This window comes from Saimiri boliviensis, chromosome 12 (genome assembly GCF_048565385.1).
Source record: "Saimiri boliviensis isolate mSaiBol1 chromosome 12, mSaiBol1.pri, whole genome shotgun sequence".
Taxonomy (NCBI): domain Eukaryota; kingdom Metazoa; phylum Chordata; class Mammalia; order Primates; family Cebidae; genus Saimiri; species Saimiri boliviensis.
Window position 1 is genome coordinate 77,314,475 of NC_133460.1, and position 12,903 is coordinate 77,327,377.

At 41.4% G+C, this 12,903-nt stretch overlaps 1 protein-coding gene across 7 annotated transcripts in view; it reads right to left on the bottom strand.

Moving 5' to 3' along the window:
* Positions 1 to 12,903, bottom strand: part of IDE (insulin degrading enzyme) — a 141,220-nt gene that overhangs the window by 12,318 nt on the left and 115,999 nt on the right. For all 7 annotated transcript variants that reach the window (XM_074382581.1, XM_039465130.2, XM_003922391.3 and 4 more), the window contains 4 exons: positions 8,330 to 8,421; positions 6,958 to 7,069; positions 3,111 to 3,278; positions 1,025 to 1,297 (listed from right to left, as the gene is read on the bottom strand). In XM_074382581.1, coding sequence (XP_074238682.1) covers positions 1,025 to 1,297; positions 3,111 to 3,278; positions 6,958 to 7,069; positions 8,330 to 8,421 — 645 coding nt within the window. The remainder of the gene's footprint in view (positions 1 to 1,024; positions 1,298 to 3,110; positions 3,279 to 6,957; positions 7,070 to 8,329; positions 8,422 to 12,903) is intronic.

The window sequence follows — 12,903 nt, forward strand, 5'->3', positions numbered from 1 at the left end:
GGTTATGACCTTTTGGATCTTGGCCAGTAATTTCAACTTTTCTGAGCCTCAGTTTCCTCACTGGAAACTGGGGATAACCTACTTAATAGGGCCGCAGTAAGAATTTTTAAAAAGATGTGTGACAATAACACAGTGCTAGGCACATGGCAAATGCTCAATAAATGAGAGATACTATTATCATTAATAATGAATCCAACTGCTAGAAAAATTATAGGTAGGCTGGAAATGGTGATTTCACGCCTGTAAACCCAGCTCAAGATCTGGGAGGCTGAAGCAGGAGAATCACTTGAGCCTTGGAGTTCAAGGCTGCAGTGAGCTATGATGACACACTGCACTCAAGCCTGGCTGACAGAGTGAGATACTGTCTCAAAGAACAAAACAAAAAGAAAAATTATGGGTAAGAAAACTGAGGTCCAAAAAAGGTGACTTGATCAAGATCTTTAGCTTGTTGGTATCAGAATAAGAACATGACCCATGTCCCTTGACTTCTAGTACAGCTTGGCACAATCCATTGTTAATCTATGCTCTAGAAGAAAGGTGAAAGGAAGCTGATAAGACAAGAGACTTCGGGAATCACAGCTTTCCCATATCAGAAAGGAGTGAAAAGTCTTTGTCGATCCCTACAGGCAAATGTTTGAACTCCTGTGCCTCAAGGGCAACATTTGCCTCAAAGGGGTTTAATCCCGTATAATCTCATTTTTTTAGTATTATGGGAAATACTTAGGTATCTGTGATCAGAATCTCAGGATACACTGATGAAACAAAATGGTGGAAATGAATTACTATTAATACTTTATTGTGAGATATGGGTATCTAGGTCTAGGTTTAGAGAAAAAAAAAGAGACAAGGTTTCTAATAGGAAATTGGAGTTCAATTAAGTAACAGTTCTTTAGAAGTGTCAGCCATCTCCCCAAATTAGTAATAAAATATCACCTACAAAATGAATACCATTTTGTTGAATGGCCTTAATGCCCTTAAATGTTACTTGAATGCCATAAATGTTGGGGCTCTAATTTTACCTTACCTCTGTCAAAATTATATTGCTGGGAGATGATTTCTCCCCAATATTTAGCACACTCAGCAGATAGCTTCTTTGGTTTGTCTAATCGACGAATTGCTAATGCTTGAATGTGTTTTTGGAAGGCCTCTTCTGTCATGTCCTCTATGGACTTTTCCATGGCAATTAAGAAAGCTTCCACTCTGCTTTCTAGGTAGTGAGGTGGCTTTTCTGACTGGATGATGAATCGCAAGCCCTGTATGCCATTGGCTCGACGTGGCCCGCTGAAGACGATATAGCCTGAAACACACACATCAGCCAGTCAGGACCTTGGCATTTGAGACCTGAGTCATTTTTAATCCTTCAAAAACTATCATGTCTGAGCAAATAAAATCTATTTTAAGGTTTTAAACTATTCACTTCTTAAAGAAATATGAGCACTTAAGATAGTTTCAGTTCCTAAAGACAAAGCAGAAGAGCTCTCTGAAGAATTACAAAGTTGGAGATGACTTCTTTTTAGGAAAAAATCCTATTCTTTATTCAAACTCCCATCTTGTGACTCCTCACTCTCTGCTAGTTATTCCTCTTCAATCTAGGCTAAAGTTACTCCTAGTCCTGTAAAACGCTGGACTCATTTTCATCCCTTAGTCACAGTCCTAGCTATGTTTCCTTTAACATCCAAGTTCCTCATATGAACCTAGCTCTCCTACTGTATTTCTTGTTACATAATCCATTCCTGAACCAATTCATTCAGAATGCAACTCTTTAGAGATCAAGCTAACTAAAAGTCATACTTCCATATCATCTCATGAGGCCATGCACTACTTCCCTTCAACACGTTTTCTAAACCAAGCTCTTGGCTTATCTCCTTTGGCTTCCCTTCCCTGATCCACCATCTCCAACAGCTGTGGTACCTCTGGGTCCCACTTCTAAGGAAGTTTCCATCTTCAAAATAGCCATTCATAGTTTGAGCTTTTTTTTTTTTTTTTTTTTTTTTTTTGAGTGGACTCTTGTTCTGTCACCCAAGCTGGAGTGCAACCGTGTGATCCTGGCTCACTGCAAACTCTTGCCTTCCAGGTTCACGTGATCTCCACCTCAGTCTCCCGAGTAACTGGAACTATAGGTGGGCACCACCACACTCAGCTAATTTTTATATTTTCAGTAGAGATGGGGTCTTTGCCATGTTAGCCAGTCTGGTCTTGAACTCCTGACCTCATATGATCCACCCACCTCGGCCTCCCAAAGTGCTGGGATTACAGGTGTGAGCCACCACACCTGGCCAAAAGTTTGAGCTCAGTTTGAGCTCTTATAGTAATATTTATCACACTATACTAAAATTATTCCTTTACAGGTCTGCCATCCTGATTTGACTGTGAGCTCTTTGAAAGGAAGGACCAAAACCAAAACCAAAACCAAAACCAAACCAAACCAAACCAAAAAACCCAAAAAATAAAAAAAGAAAAGAAGGACCATCCATAGCATCCATTTTCCCTGTCCTGCATCTAGCACAATGGGTACTTAAACAATGATGGGTACTTGGAGAGACTCAACCAAATCTTTTTTCACTGGTTCCTTTCTGTCATTACTGGGACTTCTTTGAACTTCTTTCCTCATTCATCAAACCTGCCAGGACCTCAAGATTTTTAACAGTGTTTAAAACTGCAAACACTCACTGAGTGCCTTCTGTATGTCCCAGGCTTGGAGTATAAAGATGAATGAGAGATAATACCCGTCCTCAGGGAACTCAAGCTTTAGTGACTCTAAGCTTGTTTCTCATCTTGCTACCCATAAGCTTGTCCTTAGTATTCTTCCCCACTTACCTAAGATGCCCTTTTTATTTATTTATTTATTTATTTATTTTTGATGCCCTCTTTATTGACATGTATGTAATATACAGTACCATCTCGTAGAGAATTACTTTAATGTCCATAAGATAGTGACTGCTTATTTTTTAGAACTGGATTTTCGGTATTAAGGTTTTCTCAAGTCTCTCTAAGTAGAGCATGCCTGATACACAGTGTTAGGTGATTCTACATGTGGAAAATGCTTTACAGGGACAATGATAATTCATCAAAGTCTACACTACCCTGCCATTTCCCCACTTTCCTCTCACCTAACTGCTCCTTGGTGCGCAGGGTGTTGAAGCAAGGCTCCGAGATAATCTGACAGAAGAGCTCCAGAAACATATTCTCTGAGGTGCTTTGCATGTCCGTTTGGTAGTATATCTCGATGCCACAGTTATTGTGAACTTCATTCCTTTGCTGATAAACAAACCATCCTCCTAGAAGTTTCAAAAAGACAGCAACAAGTTCAGAAACTTATTTAGTGTTTAATAAAGTCAATGCTATGTCTGTCCACACTTATGGATGATAATTTAGACATTAATAGAAAAGGGAGGTAGAGAAACCTAGAATTGTGTATCATTGATTTCACTTTTCTCACTTTGTCCAAATTTGACCCATTAGTCAAACTTTCAGATTATAACTGGTAGCACTAACTTCCCTCTCATCAGAAGGAGGGGAGCCAGGGCCATGGCTCACATTTATAATCCCAGCTACTTGGGAGGCTGAGGCGAGAGGATCACTTGACCCCAGGAATTTGAGGCTGCAGTAAGCTGTGACTAGACCACTGCACTCTAGCCCAAGATACAGAGTGAGACCTTGTCTCAAAAAGAAAAAAAAAAAAAAGAGAGAGAAGAACATGGCCTGTAAGCCTCTCTCACTCACCTCACATCCTTCCAGCTTTTTCATTCTTTTTTTATTTTTGAGACAAAGTCTTGCTCTGTCACCCAGGCTGGAGTGCAGTTCTGTCACCTCAGCTCACTGCAACCTCCGCCTACTGGGTTCAAGCAATTCTCCTGCCTCAGCCTCCCAAGTAGCTGAGACTACAGGCATGTACCACCACACCCAGCTAATTTTTCTATTTTTAGTAGGTACGGGGGGTTTTGCCATGTTGGTGGGGCCAGTCTTGAACTCCTGACCTCAGCCTCCCAAAATGCTGGAATTACAGGTGTGGGCTACCACATCTGGCCCTTTTCATACATATTCTAAAACATCTCCTTGGCTACAGTGAGCTGAGATCGTGCCACTGCACTCCAGCCTGAGTGACAGACTGAGAATCCATCTCGAAAAATAACAAAAATAAAAATAAGCCGGGCGCGGTGGCTCAAGCCTGTAATCCCAGCACTTTGGGAGGCCGAGGCGGGTGGATCACAAGGTCAAGAGATCGAGACCATCCTGGCCAACATGGTGAAACCCCGTCTCTACTAAAAATACAAAAAATTAGCTGGGCATGGTGGTGCGTGCCTGTAATCCCAGCTACTCAGGAGGCTGAGGCAGGAGAATTGCCTGAAGCCAGGAGGCGGAGGTTGCGGTGAGCCGAGATCGCGCCATTGCACTCCAGCCTGGGTAACAAGAGCGAAACTCCGTCTCAAAAAAAAAACAAAAACACATCTCCTTTATAATGGCCGGAATTTTTCCTTTTCTCTTGAGACAGTCTCTCACTCTGGCACTTAGGCTGGAGTGCAGTGGCACAATCATGGCTCACTGCATCCTCAACCTCCTGGGCTCAAGCGATCGACACACCTCAGCCTCCTAAGTAGCTTCAGGTGTGTGCCACCATGCCCAGCTAATTTTTTAAAAGTTTTTTGTAGAAACGGGGTTTCATCATGTTGACCAGGATGGTCTCGATCTCTTGACCTCATGATCTACCTGCCTTGGCCTCCCAAAGTGCTGGGATTACAGGCATGAGCCACCGCGCCCGGCCAGAAACAAGTTCTTACTACATTGCCCAGGCTGGTCTCAAATTCCTGGCTTCGAACAATCTTTTTGCTTTGGCCTCCCAAAGTGCTGGGATTATAGGCATGAGCCACCACCCTGGCCTGAGTATTTTCTTTTTAAACAGTAAATGCCTTTCTATGGAGAGTTAAGTGAAGAACTATTTAAAGTATTCATATCTGATCAGCTGGCTAATTCAGAATGATTTCCTGCTACCTAGCATTCTGAGAATAAAATGTGAACTGAGCTATTTTTGAACACAGAAAAATTTGGGAGGGTACTTAGGAGGCCAAAGAGGTAAGATCTTAGGAAAGGAGAGAGAAAGAGGGAAGTAGAGTCAAAAGAAGTATGAAAGATGAATTTGACTTTGAAATATTGTTTCTAGACTAGCTTCACTTTTTTTTTTTTTTTTTGAGACGGAGTTTCGCCCTTGTTACCCAGGCTGGAGTGCAATGGCGCGATCTCGGCTCACCGCAACCTCCGCCTCCTGGGTTCAGGCAATTCTCCTGCCTCAGCCTCCTGAGTAGCTGGGATTACAGGCACGTGCCACCATGCCCAGCTAATTTTTTGCACTTTTTAGTAGAGACAGGGTTTCACCATGTTGACCAGGATGGTCTCGATCTCTCGACCTCGTGATCCACCCGCCTCGGCCTCCCAAAGTGCTGGGATTACAGGCTTGAGCCACCGCGCCCGGCCGACTAGCTTCACTTTGAAGTCAACTGCTATGACTCTTGCACAGCATATCCTGAGTTCTTCTCTAATTGTAGTGGAATCAGCATATCCTGCCTGATTCTTGCCCCAGTTGCAGTGCAATCAGCCTATCCTGATTCTTCCTCTGGCTGTAGTGAAATCTGCATATCCTGATTCTTCCTCTGGTTATAGTGGAATCTGCATATCCTGTTTCTTCCTCTCGTAATGGAATCAGCATATCCTGATTCTTGCCCTGGTCGTAGTGGAATCAGCATCTCCTGCTTCTTCCTCTGGTTGTAGTGGAATCAGCATATCCTGATTCTTGCCCTGGCTGTAGTGGAATCAGCATATCCTGATTCTTGCCCTGGTTGTAGTGACTGAGGAATAAACTAGCAGAAGTTGGAGACAAACTGTTACCAGATCCATGATGACTGGTCATGCAGAACAGCAGAACAGGCTCAACGTATCTTTAAGCATTCAACAAAGGTATCCTGAAGTAATAGTATGTTCTAGTTGCTTTAGAAGCTACTCAATGAACCAGACACAGACTTTGCCTTTAAGGAATGTACAGTCTAACGAGAAGTAGTAGATGCACTTCAATCCCAACACAAGAGTAGAAGTGCTAAGTAGCTTGAATAGGGAGATCCAGAAAAATTGTGCTGCCAAGTCCAGAGGTAGATATGATTATTTCTAGCTGGGAGTTTTAGAAAAAGCTTAGTGAAATGAGTACCTTATAAATAGGCCTAGAAGGAGAAACAGGATGTAGGCACTGGCCCAGGAGGAAGAAGGGAGAAAGGAGAACACCATTTCGGGAGAATAAAATAGCTGGGGGAAAAAGGCAGCACAGATGGTTCATGCACAGGGAACAGCCAACAATCAAGTTTGCCCCCCAAAAAGCTTCTCTTCCTTCACTTGATATAGTTTCTATTACACAGTCTTGAGCAATACTGACAATAATGCTTAATGAGTTTTTATCAGAAGAAACCACTGTTAATGTAAAAGTAACCCAATATTGTAAACTGCAATATATAAATTCAATAAAAGTCTTTGTTAATCCCTTATAAAAATATACTTGTAATAATTACATGTTATCTGCATCTGTGGGTTTCCGAAAACTATTTCTGCCAAAGAATCCTATGGGCTTCCAATTAACTATTATAAGTCCAGTTTCCATTTTTATAAATATATTTTATTTCATGCCTCATATTCAATAGCTTTGTGATATTTTTACTTCCTTATTCCCCTTCATTCAAGTATCCATCAATTCCAGTATCATTCTCTTCAAAATTATTGCCTACCTCCAATATCACTTCTTTGGCCCTCTTACCAAAAATTTTTTTGGCAGAATTACCTATCTCTAATCATACTTCTATAAATAATAGAGGTTCCCAGTGGATCTTTGGCATAAAACTATACCAAATTCAATTCACCTGTAATCACCCACACTGTTATGTCAAAGTAGTCCATCCCCAAAGTTACAACATCTCTACTTACTGTCAGGGAGCTGAACTTCTCTATACCGAACCAGCTGACTTGGAAGGAGAGGTTTGGTATGAGCATGCTCAATGAGGGTGTCTTCAACCATCTGCATAATTCCTAACGCAGCCTACAGAAAAAGATATGACCCAGCACATTACAAAAACATAAACCTATCTTGTTTGTGAGATAAACTAGTGTTGTTTATCATAAAAGTGGATTTTAAAATCTGAAATACATTTGATCCTACTCAAATGGATAAAAATTAAATTTGTCAGTATAGTAATTTTGCAATACAGTCAATTTGGCAGTGGTGAAAGAAACAGCCACCCAGACAATCATCAACACTGATGCTGATGCTGGAAAAAAGGCACTGCCAAAGATGGTCCCTAGTGAAATGATCCTGACTACAGACACCTGGGGTCACAGAAAAGCAAGGGAGGCAAGCATAGGTTTTATTGTAGATAAAACTGACCTTGGTAAGAATATTGTTTCTGCCATTTATTAGCATCTGACCTTGGGCATATTGTTCTGGAGGGGGTATAGCAGAGTGGTAGAGACCAAGGGATCTTTTCTTTTTTTGAGACAGGGTTTCGTTCTGCCACCCAGGCTGGAGTGCAGTGGCACAATCGTAACTCCCTGCAGCCTCAACCACCTAGGCTCAAGAGATCCTCCTGCCACAGCCTCCATAGTAGCTAGGACTATAGGCATGCACTACCATGCCTGGCTATTTTTCAATTTCTTTTGTAGAAACGAGGTCTCACTATGTTGCCCAGGCTGGTCTTGAACTCTTGGGTTCAAGCAATTCTCCTCCCTCAGCCTCCAAAGCTCTGAGATGACAGGTGTGAGCCACTGCACCTGGCCAAGACTGAGGGATCTTGAGACAGACTGCCATGGAAATTTTGTAGAGCTTTCCGTGTGCTAAGGACTTAGCATGTACTATTTAATCCTTACAAGACATGACGTAGGTGATGTCTTGTAACTCTAATTTTACAGATAAGGAAACAGATAAGCACAGAGTTAAGACATTTTCAAAAGATTACAGATACAGTATATAACAAAGCCAGGATTTCAATCCAGACTGTCTGATGTACTGCATGTACTCTTATCAAACAAGTATGCCACCCTATACAGAGTAGGGATAATTACTCCCATTTCTTCCTATGATTGCATAAGGTAGGAAACAGCAGAGGAGGCAGCCATGAAAGTATGTCCTCAGTTAACTACCATCATTCTACTTTCCCTGTTACTTCTACCTTCCTCCAAAGAGCAGAAAGGGTTGAGTAAACACTAATGTGTTTATTATCACATTGTGATGGTTAACAATCTTGAGAAAGACTAGAGGAAAAAAATAACTTGCATTGATCCACAAAAGATTGCAACCACCCACCTGCTTTGTTATGTTTCCATGGAGAAGGGCTTCAATGTGCAGCCGTGACAGAAGCTGAGGTATGAAGGCCTTAAGGCGAGGAAGGGTTACATCTGTAAAGGTGCAGGAAGACATAGTGAGCTCTACCTATGAGGTTCTTTTTTTTTTTGAGATAATTTGAGACTTAACAGAAGACTTGCAGCAATAGTAGAGAGTCCCTATACACACTTCACCTAGTTATCCCTAATGTTAACATCTTTCATAACCCATCAAAACTAATAAATTAACATTGGTATAATACTATTAACTAATGTACAGACTATATTTGGATTTTTTCCATTTTTGTCCTTATTTTATTCCAGGATCTGATCCACAACCCTCCATTATATTTAGCTGTCATATGTTCCTTCTAATCTCTGACAGTTTCTCAGCCTTTCCATATATTTCATGACCTTAAGACTTTTGAAGAGTACTGTTCAGTTATTTTATAGAAATCCCCCATTTGGGTTTTTCTAGTGTTTTCTCACAATTAGATTTCATGTATGTATTACTAGAAAGAATACCACAAAGGTAATGCACATTTCTCACTGCATCCTATCAGGGGGTTCATGAAGTTGATATGTTGTAGTACTAGTGAGTTAACACTGATCACTTGGTTCAGGTGGTGTCTGCCAGATGTCCTTATTGTAAATGTATCATTTTATTCTTTTGTTTATAATCTAATAACTCACATATGCTCTACATGCAATTCAGAAAAGTCCTCTTGCCCATCTATGCCTATTTTTCCCACTGTAATTACTAAATATTTATTTTGGGAAAAAGAAATGAGATTATACAAATAATTTCTTCTTTAAATCTGACCCACTAATTTTAGCATCCATTGGTGGATATCGCCTCTAGCAATTATTACTATGGAGTTCTAATGGCAATTTTTCTGCTTCCCCTGTTCTTTTACATGTACTGATTTAAACATTCTGTAAGCAAGAGCTGTCCCTCCTCTCCATTAGGACACCACAGTAATAATTGCTACATGCAAGATCTACCAATGGATGCTAAAATCAGTGATTGACATTTAAAGAAAAGCATGGGAAGGGAATTAACAAGTGCTTACTTACCACAGATCAGGGATTTTACAGATGTTATCTTTCACACTACAAAGCAGGTACTATTATCCTCACTTTAAAGGCAGGAAAATGAAGTTAAAAAAATTTAAGTTTGTTGTTGAAAGTCGTCAAGCTAGTAAACTGCAGAGCTGAGGTTTGATCCTTGGTCTAATTCCAAAGTAGATATTCATTCTACTCTACTGTACCACCTTAGGAGTCCTCTTCACTAGGCTCCCTCAGCACTCTCTGCAGCTTTCTGTCACAATACTTACCCTCTTCTCTCTATTAAAATGATCTATTTATATTTATGCTTCACCACCAGAATGGAGCTCCTTGATCAAAGAAACCCCCATCTAATTGACCATTTTAAATTTTTATTTATTTATTTATTTTTGAGACAGAGTCTTGCTCTGTCACCCAGGCTGAAGTGCAGTGCCACAATCTCCACCTCCTGGGTTCAAGCAATTCTCCTGCCTTAGCCTCCCAAGGGGCTGGAACTACAGGCATGCACCACCATGCCTGGCTAATTTTTGTATTTTTTGTAGAGATGGGGTATTGCCATGTTTACGTGATCATTTTTTGATCTCAAGCACCTGGAGTCTTGGGCTGGGTGCACTGTGGGCACTCAGTAAATGCTGCTGGACTACACCGAACCCTGAAGTTCTTGCCACTCTGGCACCTGAATAGCTGAATGATTCAGAGTCACTGAACAGCAAGCCTCTTCCACTGAGCTGTCTCCAAATTAAGCCATTTTGGCATTTTTTTATTATTGTAGGAGTATATATATCAAAATGGAATAATTATTTACTTGAGCAGAAAATTTAAACCAAAGAAGTACTGACTTTTCTCTTTATAAAAGCCATTTTAGAAAGCCTTCATATGCCTCTGAGATATTATAGAGCTTATTCTGCTTAAAATTAACACACCATCTGACCTGGATTCTAACAAAGGGAGGAAAAAAACCCTCAAACCTTTGCTTTTTTTTTTTTTTGATCATTATAAAAGTAAGTTTCATTTTTGAAAACATTTAAAATTAATTGTGTGGTATTTTTAAAGGTATAATTCTTGCTATTAATTGTGTATGACCATAATCATTTTGCAAAAAGCATATTAACTGTCCTGATAAAAAATGCACCTGTTCTAGTTAAGGATTTTTATAATCTAGCCTCCTACCTAATGCCTGAGACAACCAACAAAATATTAACTTTCAGTACTTTGCTCTTGATTTGGGTCACTGAAGACATCAAAAGCATAGTGTTACAGAAGTATAAGAACTTGTCATAAAAGATTATTAAAACATTCAACAAAGCCGGGCGCGGTGGCTCAAGCCTGTAATCCCAGCACTTTGGGAGGCTGAGGCGGGTGGATCACGAGGTCGAGAGATCGAGACCATCCTGGTCAACATGGTGAAACCCCGTCTCTACTAAAGATACAAAAAATTAGCTGGGCATGGTGGCACGTGCCTGTAATCCCAGCTACTCAGGAGGCTGAGGCAGTAGAATTGCCTGAGCCCAGGAGGCGGAGGTTGTGGTGAGCCGAGATCGCGCCATTGCACTCCAGCCTGGGTGACAAGAGCGAAACTCTGTCTCAAAAAAAAAAAAACAACAACAAAAACAAAAACAAACAAACAAAAAAAAACATTCAACAAAATTCTTTTTTTTTTTTTGAGACAGAGTCTTGCTCTGTCACCAGGCTGGAGTGCAATGGTGCGATTCTGGAAGACTGCAACCTCCACTTCCTGGGTTCCAGCAATTCTCCTGCTTCAGTCTCCTGAGTAGCTGGGACTACAGGCACATGCCACCACGCCCAGCTAATTTTTCTATTTTTATTAAAGTCGGAGTTTCACCACGTTGGACAGGATGGTCTTGATCTCCTGACCTCGTGATCCACCCGCCTTGGCCTCCCAAGTACTGGGATTACAGGCATGGGCCACCATGCCCGGTCCAGAATTCTTTTATTGCATTTTATTGCTTATGGCTGAGCATGTAAGAAGAAAGATTAATTGGTGAAGTAATGTTAAGAAGTGAAAAATCTTAAAATAATAAGGGTGATACCAATCTATACTTTTTCCAATAAAGAAATCCTAAACCAGGCGCGGTGGCTCAAGCCTGTAATCCCAGCACTTTGGGAGGCTGAGGCGGGTGGATCACACGGTCAAGAGATCAAGACCATCCTGGTCAACATGGTGAAACCCCGTCTATACTAAAAATACAAAAAAAAAAAAAAAAAAGAAATCCTAAAAGTAATTTCTTTGCATTCAATAGGCATTCATTAGATACACACTGAGGGCATAATATTGTAACTAGATACCAAGTAAAGGGGTATGGAAGAAAGGCATAATCACTGCTCTCAAGTAATTTCAGATTTTCTTTTTTTTTTTTAAGACGAGTCTCACACGGTCGCCAGGCTGGAGTGCAGTGGCATGATCTTAGCTCACCGCCACCTCCATCTCCCGGGTTCAAGTAATTCTCCTGCCTCAGCCTCCCAAGTAGCTGGGATTACAGGTGTCCACCACGATGCCTAGCTAATTTTTTGTATTTTTAGTAGAGATGGGGTTTCACCATGTTGGCCAGGCTGGGGAATTTCAGATTTTCTCAAACTCCTGAAAATTAGATTTAAGATTCTAGAAAAAAACCAAAAGATGACTCTTTAGGCTTTACATATTTTCCAATTTTTAACTGAACTGATCTAAGGATGCTAAAGCAGGAGGGAGCCTGAACATTTCTGTGTGTTAAGAAATTGGAGTTCGGCTAACATTTTCTCTTCTTAAAACTTCAGGCCGGGTGCGGTGGCTCAAGCCTGTAATCCCAGCACTTTTGGAGGCCAAGGCGGGTGGATCATGAGGTCAAGAGATCAAGACCATCCTGGTCAACATGGTGAAACCCCGTCTCTACTAAAAATACAAAAAATTAGCTGGGCATGGTGGCACGTGCCTGTAATCCCAGCTATTCAGGAGGCTGAGGCAGGAGAATTGCCTGAACCCAGGAGGCAGAGGTTGCGGTGAGCTGAGATCGCATCATTGCACTCCAGCCTGGGTAACAAGAGCGAAACTCTGTCTCAAAACAAACAAACAAACAAACAAGAAAAAACCTTCAATTTTGGGCAGTTGCGATGACTCACCCCTACAATCCCAGCAGTTTGGGAAGCCAAGGCAGGTGGATCACCTGAGGTCAGGAGTTCAAGACCAGCCTGGCCAACATGGTGAAACCCTGTCCCTACTAAAAATACAAAATATTAGCCAGACGTGGTGGTGCACACCTGTAACCTCAGCTACTCGGGAGGCTGAGGCAGGAGAATTGCTTGAACCCAGGAGACAGAGGTTGCAATGAGCGGAGATCACACCACTGCACTCTAGCTTGGGTAACAGAGCAAGACTCTGGTTTTTTTTTTTTTTTAAGACGGAGTTTCGCTCTTGTTACCCAGGCTGGAGTGCAATGGCGCAATCTCGGCTCACCGCAACCTCCGCCTCCTGGGTTCAGGCAATTCTCTTGC